This window comes from Trachypithecus francoisi, unplaced genomic scaffold, assembly GCF_009764315.1.
Source record: "Trachypithecus francoisi isolate TF-2019V2 unplaced genomic scaffold, Tfra_2.0 Lachesis_group10, whole genome shotgun sequence".
Classification (NCBI taxonomy): Eukaryota; Metazoa; Chordata; class Mammalia; order Primates; family Cercopithecidae; genus Trachypithecus; species Trachypithecus francoisi.
The window spans coordinates 61,130,694-61,157,210 of NW_022681455.1; the positions used below are offsets into that span (position 1 = coordinate 61,130,694).

At 34.2% G+C, this 26,517-nt stretch overlaps 1 protein-coding gene across 2 annotated transcripts in view; it reads right to left on the reverse strand.

Annotated features, from left to right (window-relative positions):
- EYS (eyes shut homolog) overlaps nt 1-26,517 on the reverse strand; it is a 2,089,174-nt gene that overhangs the window by 492,446 nt on the left and 1,570,211 nt on the right. For both annotated transcript variants that reach the window (XM_033217548.1, XM_033217547.1), the window contains one exon: nt 11,336-11,553. In XM_033217548.1, the coding sequence (XP_033073439.1) occupies nt 11,336-11,553 (218 nt within the window). The remainder of the gene's footprint in view (nt 1-11,335; nt 11,554-26,517) is intronic.

The following is a 26,517-nucleotide window of genomic DNA, read 5'->3' on the forward strand; positions in this document are numbered from 1 at the left end:
TTGCCAGCTAGCAGACACAGTAGGCCTAATCACATTTACACTGACCAACCCTTAGTAATTTTTCACTTCTCTGGCTCTACTTGAGCCCTACTTGTCCCCGTCACTTAAAAAGACTCAATCACACAAATCAGAATGGAACTCGGTTCTTCCCCTACTATCAGTAGTTACTGAATAAAATCTGTTTTCACTGCTTTAAAGAATGTCTAGCCTTGTTTGCCTTTGACATTCTACAATCAGGAAGCAGGAAATGGAAACTGGGACCTGCTTCTTGCTGGGAGAGTCTTGAAAGCAGTTGGAGAGCTGTGAAGTTGTTGAACAAAGTGAGAATTCACCCATGGGTTTATTTACATTTCTCTTAGTTGGCAGGACAGTGATGCCTGAGATTTTCTGGGATCCAATTGATGACGAGGAAGGTAGCAAGGCTCAAGTCATCTAGAAATAATCTTGTCTAATAGCATGTCAACCTTGTCATGTGCACCAGCCGAAAAGAGCAGGCATGTACTTCCCTGAGAGCTGCTAAAGAGAGCTTGCAGGATATTAGCTGAGAGTGCACAGCCTACAACAGGGAAAGGTGTCATGGGGAATCACCAACAAACCATTGATGCAGTCGCAATGACAGAATGCATTTGCTGCCCATGCAGAATTATAATGAACACCTACTGAGGAATATGACTTTTGATGCCTTTCCTGATTTCTGCTATCCTGATCTGACCTTGAAGACTCTAGCTCTGAGGAGGAAGTGAATCAAAGGGAAGGGCAGAAGGGTGTGGACAGTTTCAAATTGAATATAGGAGGGAAGTTTTAAATTGGAGTAGATTTTTTAATACCTACCAGTGACCTGAGAGCTATGGGATATTCCCAGGTTGTCACAAAATAAGAGAGTAAGAGAAATCTGATAGAAGATTTCTATAGTCAGTGTTAGAAGAAATGAAATTATTCTTGAGTACAATCTACTAAGTCAGGTCATTTAATAACTGAATGCATTACTGTCTCAATATAGATGACATTATTTTTGTTTTTAAGAAATAATTTTTAATAGAAATGTATAGTAGTTTAAGATAACAATTTTTGGCATTAAATACACTTTGGTTTGAGTTCTTACTTTGGTAATCACCACAAATTTCTGAGTTCTGGTTTGCTGACCCCACAAATTATTTTCTCTGTGCTCAGTTTTTTCACCAGTAGGATGGGAATTTGAATAGTTGTAGTTTACATATTTTGTGGTATATTCCCAGCCCACCATAATTCTTCCTTCTTAGGCAGCTGCTTTCTAATCTGCAGGTAGATCAATGAGCAGATTTTCAGCAGACTGGCTGGTATGGCATACTTTGGACTAGAGCCATTGAATGAGGGGTGGTTCCCTTAGCCAGACTGGACAGCCAGTATCTCTTCCTCAGGTTCAATCTAAGAATGATTCAGGTCTTCCTTGGGAGAAGGACTCTACAATGTTCATTCAAAATGCGCTGTCAGTCAGGACATGGTAGTAAAAATGAAACATGACTTGAACAGAAAAATAGAGTGCTTTTGTTCCTAGTTGTAGTTCCCTTCTGCAAACATCTTTGCATGCTCATTCTAGGGTTCTATGAGATTCCACCTTTATTTTCATATAATAAGTTTGAATCTATTATTGTTTATTTTAACTTGGATTAGATAGGTAAACTAGTTCAAAAAGCTTGGATTCCAATCTTAGTTCCAGAATTTACTGGCTGAGTTAACCATGGACAAGACACTTAAACTCTCTGCCTCCATTTTTTCTCTTGTATTGTGGGGATAGAATAATATTTACTCCAAAATCACACTGATTGATTCATGAGGATTAAATTAGTCACTATAAGTTATTTATTATTGAGTTGGTTTCTATAATTTGGAGATAAAAAAGCCTCCAACTAATAAATTATTACTTGATTCACAGAATTGGTGTGTGGAATGAAAGAGAAAATGCATGAAAAGACTTTAGGACAGTGTGTATGTACCAAGCGTACCATGGTAAATATTAGCTGTTATTATCTGTTGCTTTCCTATTTCTTAGTTACTACATTTGTACTATGGTTTGAATGTGTGCTCCTAAAACGTGTTGGAAACTTACTCCTCAATGCAACAATGTTGGCCTGTTCGGTGTAATAAGAGGTGATTTGGTCCCGAGGACAAAGTGAATGGATTTACAACATTATCATAGGAAGGGGGTTCATTATGAAAGGGGTAGTTGGGCTCCCTTTTTCTTTTTCTCTTTCACTGTCTTTCTGCCCTTTTGTCTACTATCATGGGATGATACAGCAAGAAGGCTCTCACCAGATGTGACCCCTCGATCTTGGACTTTCTAGTCTCCAGAACTACGAACCATTAAATTTCTGTGTATTATAAATTACCTAGTCTGTGGTATTCTGTTATGGCAACAGAAAATGGGCTAAGACAATCTGATATTACAGTAGTTTCTCATTATTTGCTATTTTGCTTTCCTCAGTTTCAGTTACTCCATGAGCAAATGCCATTAAAAAATATTAAATAGAAAATTCCAGAAATAATTCACACATTTTAAATTGCGCACCTTTCTGAGTACTGTGATGAAATCTCATACCATCCCCATCCATCCCACCTGGGATGTGAAAAATTCCTTTGTCCATTTTATATAAGAAACTTGATTGTTTATGGTATCTGAGAAGAGACCTGGAGCCAATCTCCTGTAAATACAAAGGATGACTGGATATAGGACTTGGTACTATTTGAGGTTTCAGGCATCTACTGCGGGACGGTCTTTGAATTCTATCCCCTGTGGAGTAGTGGGGACTACTGTAATCTTCAGAAACATTGAGATTACACAAAGTTTCCATTTCCTACTTTTAAACCCACAAGCAGCCAAGAGAACTGCAGACAAAAGGTGGCATATTTGTGTGAAGATTATTTTTAATTTCCATATTGCTTCATATCTCTTCATATTTATTCAGATCCATATCTATGATCCTAGGACAGAGAATAGAGACATTCACAGAGAAACCTTACCAAAACAGATTAAAGCAATTGAAATTGATTTAATATTCCCAGGACAGTTAAATAATAAATTCTTCTGCTCAGATAGTTTTCAATTTCATTAATAAGATTGTATTTACAAGTAAGGGCATGATGTTGTATTTTACATATAAGTTCTTAAGTTTTTCCTACCAAAGCCACGTTGCATGCTGACAAAAATGAAAGTGAATTTTCCAGAGATAACACATTTTGTTCTTAATTATCTCTGCTCATTATAGCTTTTTGTTGTTGTTTTGCCATCGTGTAATAACATTTTAGGACAGGTTCACATTAGCCCTTGTTTTTACTGTTGGTCTGTTTTCATATCATCCAAATTTATATTCTTCAATCCTTTTCCCTGATTTATTCCCGTTAACTAGAGAACAGTATTTTCTTACACATCCTTACTATTTTATTGTAAAATAGTGTAATACAAAAATATTAATGTAGTTCCTCTACCATTATTTAAAATTTTTAAATGTCAAATGACATTAAGATTCTCAACTAACCCCCGTTAATTAATTATCTGATAATGTGTTCTCCTATGGAAAAACATAGTGTTTTCTTTGAAAGACTGAGTTGCAGTATCAGAAAAAATAGTCATATTTAGCATTTGGCCATAAAACTTCATTAAAATTCATTAGATGAGGGAAAATAGGCTCATTATAAATTTAAAATACATCAGTGAATGAAATTAGAGGCATTTATTTTTCTTCAATAATTGGTTTTAGTCTTATATTAAGTCTAAGAAAATTATCAGTACTTATGGTCTTCCTTTAAAAAAAAAACTCATAAAAGTCATTCTTATATACTCATGTTTATGGTAGTATACGACTCTCTTTGGAACATTCTTTCCTCTGCTTTTCAAAATTCTAGTGACTTTCTATTTTTTAAGTTTTGGCTTAAATGGCATTTCCTCATTGTAGATTTAAACAGGACTTTCTCAACTCCCAGTGCACCCCGTCCTGGAACCATTAAAAATTAAGTTGCATGATCACTGAATACCAATTTTTTTTCTAATTCTTCCAACTGTTTAAACATTGTCACTTAAAGTGATTTCATTGGCAGTATGTAAGACATTATAATGATATTTTCTGCTTTCTATTTTGTTAGCAAATTTACTTTAGAAAAAAATGCTTTTAAACATGTCTGTCAATTAAAAGGACTATTAGTAAACTCATCAAATGTTAAGTTTCTATACCTAGAGTAAAATATGTATCTATCCTCTAGAGATAATTTGGTACAATTGAGGTCATTAGTATCTTATCGGTTTATGCAATTGTTCATTTCAAGTATACGCAACTCAATATATTTTTCTTGTAGTTCAACTTGGAATATACCCCTGAAAAACGTTGGGGGACATGCTGTGGTACATTTTCTGTATGGACCTTGTATTCTAGTTCTACACTTGCCTTTAACTAGTAGTTTACTTAAGTTACTACACTTTTTTTGAACATTGTTTCTGCACCTCTAAAATATTTCAATAGTGAATGATTTTAGTAATTCTACAAAAACTTTAAACATGTATTTTAATTATATTTTATGTGTTAAATTATCTTTATGTGTGGGTATACATGTGATGTATATAACAATTGTATTAAAAACAAATAGGAATGCATACAATGAAGTCATGGCTGTTAAGAAATTTAGCCCTGAATTAGAAATATAAGAGAAATCACACTTCCCAGTGTGCATGAATACATGTACTTGGAAATATTTAGCTAGTTGATCATTCTTGCTTTGACTGTAACCTTTTGTAGAATAGGCCTATATCATTTGCTTTATTATCCATATCATTTGTGCCATGGTCAAGTTTTACTGCATATAATTCAGTTTTTCTCTGAATAGGTGGGGCAGAAGATAGTGCCAAAAAGAAAGAATGGAACCTTTACTGTGACTTGTTTTCTATAACCACATTTTATACCACATATTTTTATTCACAAAATAATATATGAAAGGACATAAGCCTTATCCATTCTGGTAAATTTTGGATTTAAAAAATCTATACTGTATTCTGCAAAAGAGAACACAAAGATCTATGCTTCCAAACTATTAGAAAGCATGAGGGTTAAAAGAGTTTTCATCCTATTTTTTGACCTGTTGTAATTATTTCTCAATTTTTCTCCCCATCTCATCTTCTTCCCCACCATAATCCTTTCTATATTCTACTCTCAGATCTATCATTTTGAAGTCCAATTCTGGTCATTATGTCTTTTGATTGATTGAAAACCATTCTAATGGTTTTATATTTTAATCTGTCATTTAGGGTTCTCTGCCGTATGAGTCACACCTGAATTTCCAGCTTTATTTCTCAGTCAATCCCATATGTGCTCTGCTCCCAAACCAAACTAGACAGCTCTCTTCTCTTTCAAGTATTTGTTCATTCTGATTTATTTCAAGTATCATTTAAACTGATCCTTAAGTACTATTTCAGATACTATTTTCTCCATAAAATAGTTTTCTTGATTACCTAAATTGAAAGTAAGAAAGGGAAAAATCTTTGTTTATGGAAATATTTTGATGATGTATTTATGTTGTGTTTGCACAGATGAAAGGCAACAAAAAGTTTTGCTAAACTATTCTGCAAAATAAATGGACATAAAAGACAGAAATCCAGGGAGAAAAAAAAATGTCCACACATGCTATGAATGCCTTTTGTGAATGATTATATTTTTGTGTTGAAATAAAGAAGAGGCCCGTTTTGTGATATCTTGGTGGATTGTGTGGTCTAGTTACTATTTCACAAGCCCAAGGAAAAATGGCCTCTCTTGTTCCTCTCCTCTTTCTCTTGCACAGGCAGTGGGTTAGCATATGGTTGAGGTGTTGCCAATTAGACAATTTCAGTGTCTCCTGGGACTCTGAATCTCAAGCAAGTGGCTCAGAACATGGCACATGTTCCGTGCTGGGGGCGGATAGACCAGTCTGTTCCTAGATCAGCCTCATTATAACTCTTGTTCCCTGGCTCTCCAGAACATTGAACATCTTTTGATACATTTTCTAAGCTGATTTCATTTACTTTCCTCAATTTGATGAACACTACATATCCACCCAATAGGTTCCCTTTTTGTATAATCATGTAAGTCTCCTGAAAGATGACAGAGGTCCTGTGGTAGGCAGAATAATGGCCTCCCAAAGATGTCCAAAGCCCAATTCCTGGGAACTGTGCCTATCTTCTTTTACACGACAAAGGGGAATTGGGGATGCAGATGGAATTAAGATTGCTAGCCAGCTGACTCTGACATACAGAGATTATCCTGGAGTATCTCAGTGGGCCCTATATAATCACAAGCATCCTTAAGTGTAGAAAAGGGTGTTGTAAGAGTAAGTCTGAGAGATACAATATGAGAAAAATTAGACCTGCCATTGCTTTCTTTGAAAATAAATGAAGGGACCATGAGCCAAAAAATTCAGACATCTAGAAGATGGAAAAGGCAAGGAAATGCATGCTCACTTAGATGATCCAGTAAGGAACACAGCCCTGTCAAAACCTTGATTTAAGCTCACTGAGGATTGTGTCATAGTTATAAGCAAGAGAATAGGGAATAGGCTGTCTTTGTCTCCAGCTGAGCCCAGTGTTCCCTGCTGGAGAATGCTGTAGTTCATAGTGAAGAGAAGAGCAGGTTATAAACCTCCAGTGTACCTCTGACTTCAAAAAATGAAATCCCCTGTCTTTGATAATAGGTAATCTCGTCTCCTTTCAGTCACTGTTGTTGACTTCAATTCACATTTATTTTCAATTTAACATCTCAGTATTTCAGCCATTGTCATGTACTGATAAATATGCAGCATTGCTCTCTGATTTCATACAGATTTTCAGACATGGATATTAACATTTGAAAAGGCAGACACCTATTTCTTGGTCCTTTTCTGATGATGTAGACTATCAGTTCTCTGGAAGAGATATCACTGTTGTAAGAACCTTACTAATGCTCTGTTTCCCTGCCTTCTTAGTTGTGGAATGCCTGACACTCAGACATCTGACCTAAAGTTAACAAATAAATTAGGACTACTCTTGTACACTTTTAATATATTACAGTTATGGTAAAAGCAAAGATATCTAGGCAGTCTATTTTTTTAACAAAACAAAACACCTAGTAAAGCGTCTCACTTTTATTTCTACTTTTGTAATTTACTCAGTACAATTAACCTTTAAATATATATGTAATATATGTAGATAGAATATCAATTAAAACAAAATATTTCTTGCTGTTAATGTATGGCATTTAAATACTCCTTTATTGTATTATTTATAAAACTGTTTTATAGAACACTAAAAAGTATGGGGCTGTTTAAAAATGTTAATCTTATAATTAATAGTCAGAGGCATACACTTTTCCCCAACACAAGGCACTGATATTCTAAATCTGTCATTCTGAACTTTACAGTAGGAGACAGCCATCTGCCTTCATGCAGCCATATAAAACAAAGCAAGAATATATGCTCTTATGTTTCTCTTGGTGAGATGTGAGATCATTATGATGAAGTAGGCAACAAGATTTAGTTAATATGAATTAAGATAGCATGTGTTGAAGAAAAAAAGAGCATATTAAATCAAACTAATTCTATAAGTCAATGTTATCAGCTGATTGAATATGGATGATTTGATAAAGTAGAGCATATGATGTAATCCCAAGTAGATGGGAAATATGTGTGTGAGTGACCCATTCCTTAGTCTCATAGCTCCAGAAATCCTTTCTCTGTGTTACTGGATCTAGTGCTATTTTAGTTAAGGCCCATACTTTAATTGACATCTCTATTTTTCTGTGAAACATGGAAGTTGTTAAAATATCATAACATTCTTTCACAGGTTAAGAATATTAACTAGAAGTAAAAAGGAGTGAGGCTTGGGAAGAAAAATCAATTTCCAGCATATCTTTACATCTAGATATATATATATATCTTTTCAGTCATGTTCTTTCATCAGTTATGTCTAGATTTTTCTGAAATTCAAATATTTTAAAATCTGCTTTCTAGATTTTAGTTTAAGTAAAATCATTATGAAAAGATATGACCACTCAGACACAATTTTTTGGCTCACCTAATGTGTTTTTCAGTTTAATTTTATGGGGACTATGATATCTTCTGCATTAAAAACTTACTAGATCAACATTAACTTCTTTGGTTTGATGATTTTTGAAATTTCATTTTTTAAAGAAAACTCTCTTTGCTTCCTGAAGCAAAGATTTTTTTCTTTCATAAACAGATGACAGAGTGGAACAATTTAAAAATTTTATGTCATGCCATCACATTAAATTTGATTTTCCAACTAGTACAGTAATATAGCATGGTGGTTAAATGTAAAATCTGGAGTCAGCCAAGATTACTTCTAATCCCATTTCTACCATGTACAAACTGTGTGACCTTGACAAAGTAATTTAACAACTCGAAGCTTTAGATCTCTCATTTGTAAATGGGGGTAATTTAGAGAGCCTACTTCAGCAGGGTTATTCTGAGGGTTAAGTGAAATAAGATGCATGAAGCACTCAGTGCAGTGTCTGGTAAATCAGGACTCTTCACAACAATATCATGCAAATTTCATTCCTGAAGCAGAAGTTCATATATTTTAGGTGTTGATTGTACTTAATAAGGGATTCATTTAAAAATTATTTTCATGGCATTCTATCTGTAAATTCTGATTTATCTGTAAAATGTAAGCATTTAATACTGAGAACATTTCTAAGAAGTTATAAAAAAGTAAATATAATAAATATAAATAGGGAAGATTTAGGAACTGTTTTTCCAAAGCAAAGTTTTTACCAGGCAATTGAAACAATTTGAAAATGGCATATAATAATTATTGAAATTTACACTTAAATTTCATCATCTGTAGCATGATTCAGGTTTCATCTGGCCAACCTGAGTCATACTATAAAAAATGACATCCTAGGGCCAGATTCCAGAATTACAGATCTTAGGCAGTAGCAGTAGTCAACATGTATCAGTATGGATGCTAAGGCACATAACATCACAAATTACATTTAGAACAATAGGTTGAAAACACAATCCTGCCCTTGGCTTTCTTTATGATAGAAAGAGGCAAGATAATTAAAATGTGAAGAGTAAATGGTTAAAAATAAATATTCATTACTTTGATATTTATAAATAAAATTTCAGTTCTGAACATGCACATCACATGGCACTCTATGTACCATACTGAAACACTTTCCAAAAGAGGCAGCAACAAAAAAAGTTACAGATAATATTATGATAATTTAAAAATAGTCTTATTACATTAATTTTGTTTAGTATATCACATGCCGCAGTATTAATGAATTAGTTACTCTTCAATTGCAATGTTGTAATTAGTAAGAATTATTAATAAAACTATTGGTCATAGTGTTCATTATGTACTTTTAAAAAAGAATTACTCTATAGATTACTTAGTGTTTAGCAAAACATCCCATTTAGTGGTTTTTAAAATATTATAAATTCAGTAAGAAAACTAGTTAAAAATTTAAGAAGTATAAAATGATTAATAATATGAAAACATAATTTCTACAGCAAAAGTAGGGTAGATTTTCAATTCTTTTCCTGGGGTCAATTTCCTATATTCTGCTACCAAAAACATCAAATACAATTAAACCTCAATGAAGCCTTGCTTAACTCCAAAATACCTCTATTTGTTTTTTTTCTGGAGGACAATACAGGTTACTCTATGAAGTGTTAAAGATACTAGGTAAAGAGTTAAAGGAGAGAGAATTGAGGATTCAGTGGGACAGAGAAAAATGATGGCTTAGAGGGTTATTGCTAGTGTAATGTGTGTGTCTGACCAGGAGATACACTAACATTAAAAAACTAAAATAGACCAGTCACAGTGGCTCACATATGTAATCCCAGCACTTTAGGAGGCTGAGGCGGGTGGATCACCTAAGGTGTTAGGAGTTTGAGACCATCCTGGCCAACATGGTGAAATCCTGTCTCTACTAAAAATATAAAAGTTAGCTGGGTGTGGTTGCTTATGTCTGTAATCCCAGCTACTCCGGAGGCTGAGGCAGGAGAATCACTTGAACCCGAGAGGTGGAGGTTGTAGTGAGCCAAGATCACGCCACTGCACTCCAGCCTGGACAGCAGAGCGAGACTCCATCTCAAGATAGATTAATAAATAAGAGTATTTTTTAAGACTCCACCTAGCACAAAATAAAAAAGATAAAAAGCGTCTCAGAGTTTTAAATAGTTAAATGTAGATCTAAGAGAGCTTTACAATCCAAATTATCTCCCTAGACCCCTCTATTCATATAATATCAATGGCTTTAAATTATAGCAGAAAGCAAGCATCATGATATTTTGCAAACACATGAAATACTTTTCTAAAAATCAAGCCATAGTGATGTATCTTCAGAGCATTTTATAGATAAAATCAATTTTGAAGAACACTTCTATGTCTTAAGATGAACATGAAAATAGACTATGTTTCCATTTCTGTGCCTTTTACTGTATTTGTTTGCTTACTTGGCTAAATATTAAACATTCACAGTCACACAAAGTCATTGTGGAAGAAGGTAGGAATAACACACACACAGCCACATCCACACACCTTGAATTAACATTAGGCAGTCCCACATTTTAGCACTTAAATGGGGAGTTATTAAATATAGTCTTGGATAAGTAATAAATTATCTGCTATCTGAATCATAATCCAATAGTTTAGAACATGAGATTAGTTGTATAGACACAACGACACTTCAGCTATCAGTGCAAGGACAATCAGTCAGCTGCATCATGACTTAATGCCTTTGTAATCTGTCCAGGGTGTTTCTGGCTTCAGTTGTCTAGCATTTCCCTAATTAACTGAAAACGTCTTAGGAGGCTATTAGATGTTGACAATAGGATAATATATTTTTTTCATTCATTAACAGCTTCATTAATGTTAAAATCATATTCTTAAGCATCAAAAGTTAATGTATTATTATTAAACACTAAATTCAAATATGAGGATTTGCATATGAAGTATATAAATGTGGCTATTTTGCAATTAGGCAATAAAAATAGTATTAATTATAACCTAATTATCTCTATGGAAACAAAGGAAAGATTCACCGTAATTTTAGAAGTAACTACATAGAAAACACTATGTTTGAATTTTAACTTCTATTTTATATGGCAATTGGAAATATATGTTGAATGGCATTCCTAATGCCAAAAACATCTTAGGTTTGCTTCTACAATACTAAACTGAACGTATTCTATCAGAATTCATTTTTAAATAAAATTACACAGATGTTTCTTGTTTGTGCTAGTACCCATCACTAAGTTTACAATACATTTCAACTCCTGTCCATTCTCTGGAGAAGTTTTTAAAAATAAATACAAAAGGATAATGAAGATTGATTACCTTTTTCACAGAAGCGGCCAGTGAAATGTAGTGGACAGTCACATTGGAATGACACTATACCACTGGAGAGGAAGATGGGATGGCATGTGCCTCCATTGTGGCATACATCCTCCTGGCACACAGAGGGTGCTGCAACAGAGGGGCTGACAGAAGTCCACATGGTATCAACCCCTTTGTCAACAAAGGAGGCTGTTGGAGACAGCATAAATCCCTGGGATCTGTGATTTATAAACAGACCAGAAAACAAAATATAAGTAGAAGAACTAGGAACATAAATAGAAACAACAGAAAATTTGATTTAATATAAGAGAAAATAAAACCAATACTGATCCAAGGTTTAACTGAGGACAAATACAATTATCATGTTTGTTTCACAATTATGAGATTTGTAAATGTTAAAAATTGCTGAGCCACATAATATGACCCTGTAGTAGTAAGAAACGTGGAAGAAATGACCTTCATAAACTTGTCAGTTATTTTATGGAAAAAACATAGTCCTCCTTTAGCTGTTTCAGATCTTATGAGCCTAAGATCAAGAATTAGGTCATGCTACATTTTCATGCTAAAATTGTTCGAACTTGAAGGATTTCTAAGTTAACTGCTAAAAATGTGCATTCATTAGTCTGATTTAGCATTAATTTCTGGGAGCTATCCAAGAGGTACCTTAGAAATACCCACAAATATTCCTTATTTTTTCTTACAAATTTTAATACTATTTTAATTTTTTCTTCATAATAAATAATGAACAACAAAATTCTCTGAATTATGTGAAATTCCCTACTTTTACATTCAAAACCCCTTGACAATCGGATTCATCCCTGCTCTTCCAGTCTACTTTATCATGATTCCTAATGAATACCTTAAATTCTCTCAGACCAAATAAGATTGCTATTCCTTAAAGACCCTGAAATTTCCTAATTTTGGAAGTTTGTTTAATATACTTTTTATGAATCATTATTCCTCAATTCCTATCTAAAGTTCACCTACAGTGCTAAGCCCACGCCTCTATTATTGTTTTTCCCCGGCCCAACAAGGTGAAACTGATGTTTCTCTCCTGTCTAAAATTCCACATCTCATTTGCACCATTGTTAGAACATTTACCACGTGCTTGTAGTATACTTATTTTATGTGTAGCCTCTACTATTTAGGTTGTATATATTCATCGTTTTTTCTTTCTCCCTCCACACAAAAGTTTCTCATTTTATCAGAAATCTTTATTCATAATACTTAAGAAAATTTGTGCGTTCAGCATACTCATGCGTTTGAGATACTGTTTGGGAAAGTTTTTAGAATTTCACTTAATATAATCATGAGATAATTATCTTTTTAATGTAAAAAACCTTTGTGAAATAAAAACTAACAATTAAACATAGGGAATTTTTATTTTATACCTTGTCGTAAAGATAAAACCTTAGCAAAAGAAGTCACTTCAAACATTCCTCAACTGATCTTAGAGACTTAAATAGCTATTTTTATATCTACGACACACATTAATGTCAACTTATTGGAATAAAAGAGTTAAAATGAAATAGATAGTTTATATTTTACTGATACATTAATGTGCAGGTCAGTTCTTTTGCAACCTGAAATTCTTTATGGTGTTCATCACAGATTGTAACAATATATTTATTTTCATGATTGAGCCTGACCTACTTCTCTTTTCTCTGGATTGCAATCTACGTGAAGGATGGTGGGATGACTTCTGTGTTTTTCTTCGTTTTATTCCTAACAATGCTTTGTCTCTAGTAGGCTCTCCAGTAAATATTGTATAACTAATTTTGAATCTTTTTTTGTAAATATGCAATGTATCACACTACTTTCTGTTACTGTTGTTGTTTGTTTGTTTGAGATGAAGTTTCGGTCTTGCTGCCCAGGCTGGAGTGCAATGGTACGATCTCGACTCACTGCAGCCTCCACCTCCTGGGTTCAAGCAGTTCTCCTGTCTCAGCTTCCTGAGTAGCTGGGACTACAGGCACCCGCCACCATGCCTGGCTAATTTTTTGTATTTTCGGTAGAGATGGGGTTTCCCCACATTGGCCAGGCTGGTCTCGAACTCCTGGCCTCAGGTGATCCACCAGACTCGGTCCCCCACAGCATTGGGATTATAGGTGTGAGTCACTGTGCCTGGCCTGTACCACACTACTAAACAAGGACAATAGCAATGAAATAATTTTGTCACCTCGGATTAATGTTATAACTACATTATGTAACTCTTTAGTTTTATAAATAATATAAATTCTAACGCTTTTGATATAGTTTTGTAATCAACTTTCTCTGATCTTGCTCTATCAGAAAATTAGCATACATCTTCCTATTAGTACTTACAACATAAGTTTGTCTCTTTAAGGCAACTTTCATCAAGTTAAATGGCAATGCTAATATGCATGGCATGGGATTTATTACTCAATATTCTGAATTCTAATTTAATTTTTAGTTTTAATGTTTCTGAATAATTTCACCATTTCATCTAACATTTGCCATGGACTTCATGAACTGCAGTCAGTCACCACTTTCTCAGGAATAAATTAGAATTAAATGCCACTACTACTTTCTCCTACTGTAGCTGCTCAGGGAGCCTAAGTCTCACCTGAAAAAAAAATCAATACTTCGCATCTGTCAGTTGTTAACTGATTGCGCAAAAATAATTGCTATCAATTGATCCGAAAACATCAGGATCACAAATCAATTTTTGAAAGCAACATTAATCATTTGATCTTTGCTATAAAGATCAAATTTCATATGTGATATGTGATAATTAATAGTCTTTGGCTTTCAGTTTTATTTTTGGACGTTATAGATTATGTCATGAATTTACTTGTTTAAAATTTAGAATGAATAAAATGTATTCAATTTGTTATATATTTAAAAAGGAAAATTAGTTCACAATGCTAAAATTTTACCTTATTTTTACATACAGGTTAAAAATATCAAGTGACTGTGGAGGTTTATTAAACATAACCAGATGATGGACCTAATTGGCAATGCAAAAAAGGAACAGTAAAATTACCATTTTTAAAGTTCTAGAAATCATAAATATATGAGAGTTTAGAAAATAGTAAGTGCAAAAATCTGTTTGATCACTTCTTAGGTAAGTTTCTATAAGGATACAGTGATAAACCAGCCATTCTTATAACAAGAAATTAGTCTTCAATAACTTTTTCTTAATGAATTAGTATCAGAATAACATGTGCTCACTGGATTCAAAACCAAACTTGATCATTAGAGAAAGGCATCTTGATAATACAGCAATTTCTTTTATTATTATTATTATTATACTTTAAGTTCTAGGGTACATGTGCATAACGTGCAGGTTAGTTACATATGTATACCTGTGCCATGTTGGTGTGCTGCACCCATCAACTCGTCAGCACCCATCAACTCCTCATTTACATCAGGTATAACTCCCAGTGCAATCCCTCCCACTTCCCCTTCCCCATAATGGGCCCCGGTGTGTGATGTTCCCCTTCCTGAGTCCAAGTGATCTCATTGTTCAGTTCCCACCTATGAGTGAGAACATGCGTGTTTGGTTTTCTGTTCTTGCGATAGTTTGCTGAGAATGATGGTTTCCAGATGCATCCATGTCCCTACAAAGGACACAAACTCATCCTTTTTTATGGCTGCATAGTATTCCATGGTGTATATGTGCCACATTTTCTTCATCCAGTCTGTCACTGATGGACATTTGGGTTGATTCCAAGTCTTTGCTATTGTGAATAGTGCCGCAATGAACATACATGTGCATGTGTCTTTATAGCAGCATGATTTATAATCCTTTGGGTATATACCCAGTAATGGGATGGCTGGGTCATATGGTACTTCTAGTTCTAGATCCTTGAGGAATCGCCATACTGTTTTCCATAATGGTTGAACTAGTTTACAATCCCACCAACAGTGTGAAAGTGTTCCTATTTCTCCACATCCTCTCCAGCACATGTTGTTTCCTGACTTTTTAATGATTACCATTCTAACTGGTGTGAGATGGTATCTCATTGTGGTTTTGATTTGCATTTCTCTGATGGTCAGTGATGACGAGCATTTTTTCATGTGTCTGTTGGCTGTATGCATGTCTTTTGAGAAATGTCTGTTCATACCCCTTGCCCATTTTTGATGGGGTTGTTTGTTTTGCAGCACATCAAAAAGCTTATCCACCATGATCAAGTGGGCTTCATCCCTGGGATGCAAGACTAGTTCAACATATGCAAATCAATAAACATAATCCAGCATATAAACAGAAACAATGACAAAAATCAGATGATTATCCCAATAGATGCAGAAAAGGCCTTTGACAAAATTCAACAGCCCTTCATGCTAAAAACTCTCAATATATTCGATATTGATGGAACGTATCTCAAAATAATAAGAGCTATTTATGACAAACCCACAGCCAATATCATACTGAATGGGCAAAAACTGGAAGCATTCCCTTTGAAAACTGGCACAAGACAGGGATGCCCCCTCTCACCACTCCTATTCAGCATAATGTTGGACGTTCTGGCCAGGGCAATCAGGCAAGAGAAAGAAATAAAGTGTATTCAATTAGGAAAAGAAGAAGTCAAATTGTCCCTGTTTGCAGATGACATGATTGTGTATTTAGAAAACACCATCATCTCAGCCCCAAATCTCCTTAAGTTGTTAAGTAACTTCAGCAAAGTCTCAGGATACAAAATTAATGTGCAAAAATCACAAGCATTCTCATACACCAGTAACAGACAAACAGAGAGCCAAATCATGAATGAACTTCCGTTCACAAATGCTTCAAAGAGAATAAAATACCTAGGAATCCAACTTACAAGGGATGTAAAGGACCTCTTCAAGGAGAACTACAAACCACTGCTCAGTGAAATCAAAGAGGACACAAACAAATGGAAGAACATACCATGCTCATGGATAGGAAGAATCAATATCGTGAAAATGGCCATACTGCCCAAGGTTATTTATAGATTCAATGCCATCCCCATCAAGCTACCAATGAGTTTCTTCACAGAATTGGAAAAAACTGCTTTAAAGTTCATGTGGAACCGAAAAAGAGCCCGCATTGCCAAGACAATCCTAAGTCAAAAGGACAAAGCTGGAGGCATCATGCTACCTGACTTCAAACTATACTACAAGGCTATAGTAACCAAAACAGCATGGTACTGGTACCAAAACAGAGATATAGACCAATGGAATAGAACAGAGTCCTCAGAAATAATACCACACATTTACAACCATATGATCTTTGACAAACCTGAGAAAAACAAGAAATGGAGAAAGGATTCCCTATTTAATAAATGATGCTGGGAAAATTGGCTAGCCATAAATAGAAAGTTGAAACTGGATCCTTTCCTTACTCCTTATACGAAAATTAATTCAAGATGGATTAGAGACTTAAATGTTAGACCTAATACCATAAAAACTCTAGAAGAAAACCTAGGTAGTACCACTCAGGACATAGGCATGGGCAAGGACTTCATATCTAAAACACCAAAAGCAATGGCAACAAAAGCCAAAATTGACAAATGGGATCTAATTAAACTAAAGAGCTTCTGCACAGCAAAAGAAACTACCATCAGAATGAACAGGCAACCTACAGAATGGGAGAACTTTTTTGGAATCCACTCATCTGACAAAGGGCTAATATCCAGAACCTACAAAGAACTCAAACAAATTTATAAGAAAAAAGGACAGCAATTTCTAGTCATGTTGGGGAACTCCAGTTGGAAGAGGAAAGGAACACACACTATTCATCGTTTCAACCCCACAGCAAGCAGGCTGTGAAAACCATGACGCTAAACACTTCACATTGCTCAGCCTGAAGGATTTTGCTCATTGCCAGCTGACTTTACCACTGCTCAACAGACATTTGTCTGGCACAAATTTTTAGAGTGGGCTCACTCAGATATGTGCCTCGAACCCCATCTTCTCAAGTACAGAAGTAGGATCATTTTTAGAACGACGATGAAGTATTAAAAAGAAATGCTGCTAGAAGACCCTTGAGTTTAGAGCTTTAATAGTGTAAAGGGAAGAAAAGATTCAAAAATCACTGCGTTTGATTGTAAAGAGTAGTAAAATAAATAAGTTATAATCTGGATAACAAAATGCATATATCTCATGTAAAGAAAACGTACTTTTTGTTTTACAAAAATGAGAATATGCTATAAACACATACTTCATTCCACTTTGTCTTTCCACTTATTAGATATACTATTCTACTTTGTTTTTTTCACTTAAATGTAGTTCTTGGTGGGCTGCTCTATTTGTCAGTATAGTTCTTCACTTTCCTTTTAAAATCTGCAGTGTTTTTATTGTTTGGATATATCATCATGGATTTTATCAGTTTGTAACTGATATATTTAAGTTGTTTCAAGTTTTTTCTTGTTATCTGAATCATAATTTTATTTTCAATGGTTACATTGAGATATAATTTGCATACATAGTGTACCCATTTAAAGCACATTATTTAATATTTTTTAGTAGATACAGAATTGTACAACCATCACCACAATCTAGCTTTATATTTTGTCACTCACAAACGAAATGTCATTTCCCTTAACAGCCACTCTCCACCATACATCCTTAGTCTAGTGTTAGTAAACCTTTAATCTACATTCTGTCTCTATAGATTTGCCTATTTTAGACATTTCATATAAATAAAATCAGATAACATATACTGTTTTGGACTGGCTTTTTCATTTAGTATAGTGTTTTGAAGGTTCCACCCACGTTGTTGCATGTATCAGAACTTTATTCATTTTTTTTTTTTTTTTTTCTTTTGAGACAGAGTCTCGCTCTGTCACCCAGACTGGAGTGCAATGGCCGATCTCGGCTCACTGCAACCTCCACCTCCCTGGTTCAAGAGATTCTCCTGCCACAGCCTCCGGAGTAGCTGGGACTACAGGCATCCACCACCACGCCCGGCCAATTTTTTTTTTTTTTTTTTTTTTTTTTTGGTATTTTTAGCAGAGACGGGGTTTCACCGTGTTAGCCAGGGTAGTCCCTATCTCCTGACCTCGTGATTCACCGGCCTCGGCCTCCCAAAGGGCTGAGATTACAGGCCTGAGACACCGCACCCAGCCCCTTTATCCATTTTTAGTACTGATACGGATCTATCATATTTTATTTATCTATTCATTCGTTGAAAGATGTGGGACTTTTCCACCTTTTGGCTATTGTAAATAATACTATGAACATTCATATTCAAATTTTTGTCTGGATGTATGTTTCAATTTCTCTTGGATATGTAATCAGGAGTAGAATTGCTGGATTATGTATTCTATGTTGAACATTTTGAGCAACTGCCAAACTATTTTCCAAAGAGGCTTCACCATTTTACATTTCTACTAGCAAAATATAAGAGTTCAAATTCTCCATATCCTTGTTGGATCAAGAATTCTTTTTTCTTTGTATCTTTGACAAAAATCTCCCCATTTCTTCTACCCCCCAGATCCCAGCATCATAAACTCTTACAAGTAGTATATACATTTAATTTTTTATGAATTTTGACAAATTCCCCTCAGAATGGTTGTCACAATTTACATAGTAACAACTTTTACTCTACTTATACCAATAATTTCTTTATCAAATTTTTGCTTTTTAACAACCACTTACATAGAAACTAGAAACTTGTTGTTGTTTCAAATTATATTTCTTTATTAATAAGTGTCATATACAGAATAATTCCCACCCCCCTTTAAATTAAAAGTAGTTTCCTGAACTTGCCTAATATCTGTTTCATTCACCTGGAGTCACACAGGGCAGACCAGCTAAGTAGAATCCTTTTTTAATGTATAGTAAAGGCTGTGATGGCTTACCACTCTTTCTAAGCCCCCTATTTCTCTAATTATGCATTATCAAATGTCATAGCTATAAACACATATACATGTATTTAATATGCCTATGTCTATATCTACATCTACACCTACATTTATAACTTGTATCATCTCTTGTACTAGTTCTGTGGAGGTTTTTTTAGTTGTCAGGTGTTCAGTTTTCATACAGGATAACTTAAAACAACTAGTGATGTCTTAGTGGTGTGACTAACACGAATAAATCCAGAAAATAATTCAATTACTGTTTTAACTTTCAAAATCAGAAGAACATCATAATACCTCATAAAACTTTAAACGAATGGAAAAATGACTTCAAAATTTAAATTGCCAGCATTCTCAGCTAGTTCCAAAACTTTATGTTGTTTTTAGTTTAATAACTTTGAAAATAATTAATCATGCAAATTTTATCAGAGGGCAAAGCAACATAGAAACATGTTTTTGCTATTTAAAAAACATATGTAACCATCATTATATTAAAGGAGGAAATGTGCAAAATTACTGTTAGTACATGAAAAATTCTCATTTGCCATTCAAAATAAATGTTAGATAGTATAACAAAATCATACGAGGAAAAATCAATTTGAAGAAACAATCCCAAGTGTTACTCGTCCTTTTTGAATATAACATTTATGTAATAGGATAAGAATCACATCTTAATAAGTTTAGTAAGATTATCATTTTAAAATGCAAATAAATTAATTCACTCCACATAAAATAGTGTAATTTTAATGGGTCTTGTTTTCATATTTTCCTAATTTTTCTCACTGGACAAAGGCATTTTTTTTCTCCCCATCTTCTATTCTTTAGCTATTACACAGTCACAAATAAGATTCCTTAGATTACAAGCTTTGTTATATGATTCATATTCCCTGCATCCTTGGGTTTTAGGCAGGACTGGCACCTCAGGGTATTGCAGACCACTGTTTCACAGTATGAAGGGTGGATATTTTTGAAACATTCACTTCCCCTTGATTCTGATTTTCCTTTCTCATGCCAGAGTACAGAGGGTTATTATTATTGTTTTTATTTCAATGGCTTTAGGCATACAAGTGGTTTTTGGTTATATGGATGAATTATATAGTGGTGAAGTCTGGGATTTTAGTGTACCCTTCATCCTGTATGGTACATTGTACTTTAATAGGTAGTTTTTCATCCCTCATCTCCCTCCCACATTCCCCACTTCTGAATCTCCAATGTCCATTATACCACTCTGTATGCCTTGCATACCCATAGCTAAGCTCCCACTTACAAGCAAGAACATGCAAAACCCATGATTTTTATGGCTGTTTATGCTCCATCCTAAGAGTACACCATTAATTATTTAGTAGTTTCTCTCTTGTAAAATGGTTAAATTATTTCCAATTCTTGTATTCTTTTTCTTTTTTTTTATTATAGCTTTAAGTACTGGGGTATATGTGTAGAACGTGCACGTTTGTTACATAGGTATATATGTGCCATGGTGGTTTACTGCACGCATCAACCCATCATCTATATTAGGTATTTCTCCTAATGCTATCCCTCCACTAGCTCCCCATCCCCTGACAAGCCCTGATTTGTGATGTTCCCCTCCCTGTGTCCATGTGTTCTCATTGTTGAACTCCGACTTGTGAGTGAGAACATGCAGTGTTTGGTTTTCTGTTTTTGTGTTAGTTTGCTGAGAATGATGGTTTCCAGTGTCATCCATGTCCCTGCAAAGGACATGAACTCGTCCTTTTTTATGGCTGCATAGTATTCCATGGTATGCATGTGCCACATTTTCTTTATCCAGTCCATCATTTATGGGAATTTGAGTTAGTTCCCAGCTTTTGCTATTGTAAACAGTGTGCATGTGTCCTTATAGTAGAATGATTTCTAATACTTTGGGTATATATCCAGAAATGGGATTGCTGGGTCTAATGGTATTTCTGGTTCTAGATCCTTGAGAAATCGCCACACTGTCTTCCACGATGGTTGAACTAATTTACACTCCAACTAACAGTGTAAAAGCTTTCCTGTTTCTCCACATCCTCTCCAGCATCTGCTGTTTTCTGACTTTTTAAAGATGGCCATTCTAACTGGTATGGGATGGTATCTCATTGTAGTTTTGATTTGAATTTCTCTTATGACTAGTGATGAGCTTTTTTTAATATGTTTGTTGGCTGCATACATATCTTCTTTTGAGAAGTGTCTGTTCAAATCCTTTGCCCACTTTTGATGGGGTTGTTGTTTTTTTCTTGTAAATTTGTTTAAGTTCTTTGTAGATTCTGGATATTAGCCCTTTGTCAGATGGATAGATTGTAAAAATTTTCTCCCATTCTGCCCATTCTGTTGGTTGCTTGTTCACTCTGCTGATAGTTTCTTTTGCTGTGCAGAAGCTCTTTAGTTTAATCAGTTCCTGTTTGTCTATTTTGGCTTTTGTTGCTATTGCTTTTGGTGTTTTAGTCATGAAGTCTTTGCCCATGCCTATGTTCTGAATGGTATTGTCTAGGATATCTTCTAGGGTTTTTATAATTTTAAGTCTTACATTTAAGTCTTTAATCCATCTTAACTTAATTTTGTATAAGGTGTAAGGAAGGGATCCAGTTTCAGCTTTTTATATACGGCTAGCCAGTTTATCCAACACCATTTATTAATAGGAAATTCTTTCCCCATTGCTTGTTTTTGTCAGGTTTTTCAAAAATCAGATGGTTGTAGATGTGTGGTGTTATTTCTGAGACCTCTGTTCTGTTCCATTGGCCTGTATATCTGTTTTGGTACCAGTACCATGCTGTTTTTGTTACTGTAGCCTTGTAGTATAGTTTCAAGTCAGGTAGTGTGATGCCTCCAGTCTTGTTCTTTTTGCTTCAGATTGTCTTGGCTATGTGTGCTCTTTTTTGGTTCCATATGAAATTTAAAGTAGTTATTTTCCAATTCTGTGAGCAAAGTCAATGGTAGCTTGATAGGGATAGCATAAATTTATAAATTACTTTGGGCAATATGGTCATTTTCACAATATTGCTTCTTCCTATCCATGAGCATGGAATGTTTTTCCATTTGTTTGCGTCCTCTCTTATTTCCTTGAGCAGTAGTTTGTAGTTCTCCTTGAAGAGGTCCTTCACATCCCTTATAAGTTGTATTTCTACATATTTTATTCTCTTTGTAGCAGTTGTGAATGGGAGTTCACTCATTATTTGACTCTTTGTTTGTCTGTTTTTGGTATATAGGAATGCTTGTGATTTTTGCACATTGATTTTATATTGAGACTTTGCTGAAGTTGCTTATCAGCTTAAGGAGATTTTGGACTGAGATGATGGCGTTTTCTAAATACACAATCATGTCATCTGCAAACAGAGACAGTTTGGCTTCCTCTTTTCCTAATTGAATACCCTTTATTTCTTTCTCTTGCCTGATTGCCCTGGCCAGAACTTCCAATACTACACTGAATAGGAGTGGTGAGAGAGGGCAGCCTTGTCTTGTGCCGGCTTTCAAAGGGAATGGTTCCATTTTTTGCCCATTCATTATGGCATTGGTTGTGGGTTTGTCATAAATAGCTCTTATTATTTTGAGATATGTTCCATCACTGCCTAGTTAATTGAGAGTTTTAAGTCTGAAGGCCTGCTGAATATTACTGAAGGCCTTTCTGCATCTATTGAGATAATCATGATTTTTGTCATTGTTTCTGTTTATGTGATGGAGTAGGTTTAATGATTTGCATATTTGAACCAGCCTTGCATCCCAGGGATGAAGCTGACTTGATCGAATAAGCTTTTTGATGTGCTGCTGGATTCGGTTTGCCAGTATTTTATTGAGGATTTTCACATCGATGTTTATCAAGGATATTGGCCTGAAATTTTCTTTTGTGTGTGTGTTTCTCTGCCAGGTTTTGGCATCAGGATAATGCTGACCTCATAAAATGAGTTAGGGAGAATTCCCTCTTTTTCTATTGTATCGAATAGTTTCAGAAGGAATGGTACCAACATCTCTTTATACCTCTGGTAGAATTCAGCTGTGAACCCGTCTGGTCCTGGACTTTTTTTGGTTGGTAGCTATGAATTGCTGCCTCAATTTCTGATATTCGACTATTCAGGGATTTGACTTATTCCTGGTTTAGTCTTGGGAGGGTGTGTGTGTCCAGGAATTTATCAATTTCTTCTAGATTTTCTAGTTTGCATAGAGGTGTTTATAGTATTCTCTGACAGTAGTTTGTATTTCTGTGGGCTCAGTGGTGTTATCCTCTTTATCATTTTTTATTCCATCTATCTATTTTGTTGATCTATTCAAAAAAAAAAAAACAGCTCCTGGATTCATTGATTTTTGGAAGGTTTTGTGTGTGTGTGTGTGTGTGTGTGTGTTTGTGTGTGTGTGCGCGCGCGTGTGTGTATCTCTTTCTCCTTCAGTTCTGCTCTGATTTTGGTTATTTCTTGTCTTCTGCTAGCTTTTGAATTTTTGTTTACTTTTGTTTGCTTTTGCTTCTCTAGTTCTTTTAATTGTGATGTTAAGGTGTCAATGTTAGATCTTTCCTGCTTTCTATTGTGGGCATTTAGTGCTATAAATTTTCCTCTACATACTGCTTTAAATGTGTTCCAGAGATTCTAGTACGTTTTTTCTTAGAACATCTTTATTTCCGCCTTCATTTCGTTATTTATTCAGGAGCAGGTTGTCGGTTTCTATGTAGTTGTGCAGTTTTGAGTGAGTTTCTTAATCTTGAGTTCTAATTTGATTGCACTGTGGTCTGAGAGACTGTTATGATTTCTGTTCTTTTGCATTTGTTGAGGAGTATTTTACTTCCAATTATGTGGTCACTGTTAGAATAAGTGCAGTGTGGTGCTGAAGAGAATGTATGTTCTGTTGACTTGGAATGGAGAGTTCTGTAGATGTCTATTAGGTCTGCTTGGTCCAGAACTGAGTTCAAGTCCTGGATATCCTTGTTAATTTTCTGTATTTTAGATCTGTCTAATATTGACAGTGGGACATTAAAATCTCACACTGTTATTGTGATCACAGAGAGCAGGCAAACTCTCTGTCTTTTGATACCAGAGCCCAAAGCTGGATGGGAATTAGATTGATATTTTCTGCATTTAAACCAAATCAGAAAGTATCGGAAACTGGATTTTTATTTCTTCCCTCCACACCTCAAATTCTAAGTTTTTTTTGTTTGTTTGTTTTTGTTGTAAAGTAAAATACCCTCTACATGTTTCAACAGTTTTATGTTCATATTTCCTTTTTGACATCCCTGACTTTAGCGCCTATTGTGCTCTAATCCATCCTTCTCACTATGTTCATTTTTCTTGTTGTATTATTCTCAGGTCCCAATTTTTCCAATTCAAAGTATTCATTCTTCTATGATTTGTATCATCCCACTTTTTGGTTTCATCATCCTGGAATGTCTTCCTATATATCCCATGTATGGTCTAGCTACATCTAGGGATAATATTTTCAATATTCTATGCTTTATGATTTTCATATGTTGAGGTTACTCTGAGGTTAACTTTAACTTTAAAATCTCCCATTTTTCATCCTTCAAAATGCAGTTCTAGAGTTTCTTATATATATAAAGATATAAAAATTATAACATATGAATTATATAAATATATAATCATATTAATAAATATATTCAAATACAGTATTCATATATCATACTCATTGATGTATATTTTATATATTATAAATATTAATATAAAAATTAAATGTGCAAATATTGATATAAACTCATTTGTATATTAATATTTATTAAGTATAATAAATACAATATAAAATATACAATTATATAAATATATGTAAATATAATATAAAATTATATATTTACACATAACATACACAATATTTTTTATTTATATATATATATATAAAATCTCCAGCTAAATAAAAGCACATGAAGTGAGTATTTTTATTCATATCCTCCTCCAAACCCAATTTGCTTTCATTGCCCAGGGACAATCACTCTGTTACATTTCATACAAATACATATCATATTCAGATTATAACTATAACTTAGTTTTCTTTATTAGTTTTTAAGTGGAATTGTGTTAGTTAAAAGTAATGTTAGCTCCCAAGTCTCAGTGGCTTAAAGACACCAAAACTCATTTTTTGTCCACATAAAGTTCTATCAGCATAGACAGACAGGAGGATTTCTGCTCCATGTAGTCATTCAGTGACTTTCGTGGACTCAGGTGACATAGGATTTATCAACTTCAGCACATAGCTCCTAAGGTCTCCTTGGGTGTCACACTCAAATATTCAAATACCAGACAGGGTAAGGAGGAAAAAGGAAGCATTGAAAATCTTCATACATCTCATTCTAATGGTTAGAATTTAGACACATGGCCAAACCCACTGTAAGGGAGCATAGGACAGTAATGTCCTTTTGTCTAGAAAAGTCGAAAAATGAGTTGGTGGATCCAGCCAGCTTTTGTCATACAAAACATGTTATAAAAAATTGCTATTAAACAAAACTAAAAAGAAAAAAAAAAACTTGTATTTTTTTTTCACATTCAGTTACAAAACATCTTGGGGATCTTTTATTTTCAATACACATGATATAACTCAGGAATTTTAATGAGAGAAGTTTTTACTGAAGATGAATCACAATGTATTGTATCATTTCCCTATTGATAAACATCACGGTTGTTTCAAGTTTTTCAAGTTATAAATACTGCAGTGAATATCATCATACAAATATCTTGTGATCATTGTGAGTTCATCTGAAGAATAAATATCTAGAGATGCAACTTACTGGGTCAAAAATGTCCCCGCTTTACATTTTAATATATACTTCATAAAAACTATTAGAAAATTAGGCTCCCCAAATATTTTTGATTACTAATTTCCCCAATCCCTCATGAAAATTAATTGTAATCTTCATTTAATTGTTTCTATATCTGGTGTATCATTTTTCATTTATATTTTATTTATTTTGAATTGCTAGAATATATGCTTCCTCACTTCTTCAATTGTTTTCATCTGTCAACTTATAGGAGATAATCCTATATAATGGATGTTCATCCATTTTACATCTTTTCAAATAAGATTTGTTGGTCTTTTTGAGCATTTTGTAATGTTTTCATTGTTTTCCCTCTTCCATTGATTCCATTGAAAATTCACTTGTTAAGTTCAGTTATCATTTCTACAGGAAACTTGTATTTCCTCTTTGGATACTTTTAAGAAGTTCCCTTTGTCTTTGTTGAACAGAACTTTTTCAGTGTGATGTGTTGAGATAAAGAAATGGTTTTATTCATCTAGGTTAGGTTGTTTTACACGGGGCTTTTCTATTTAGAGAATATATGGTTTTTATCTATTCTGCAAATATAGCCCTCTCACATTCACTTTATAGTCTCCTGTTAAAAAATGTATTATATGAAATTGAACTTTCTCATTTTATTCTTCATATCCTCAGCTCCTTTTGCAACATCTTTCTTT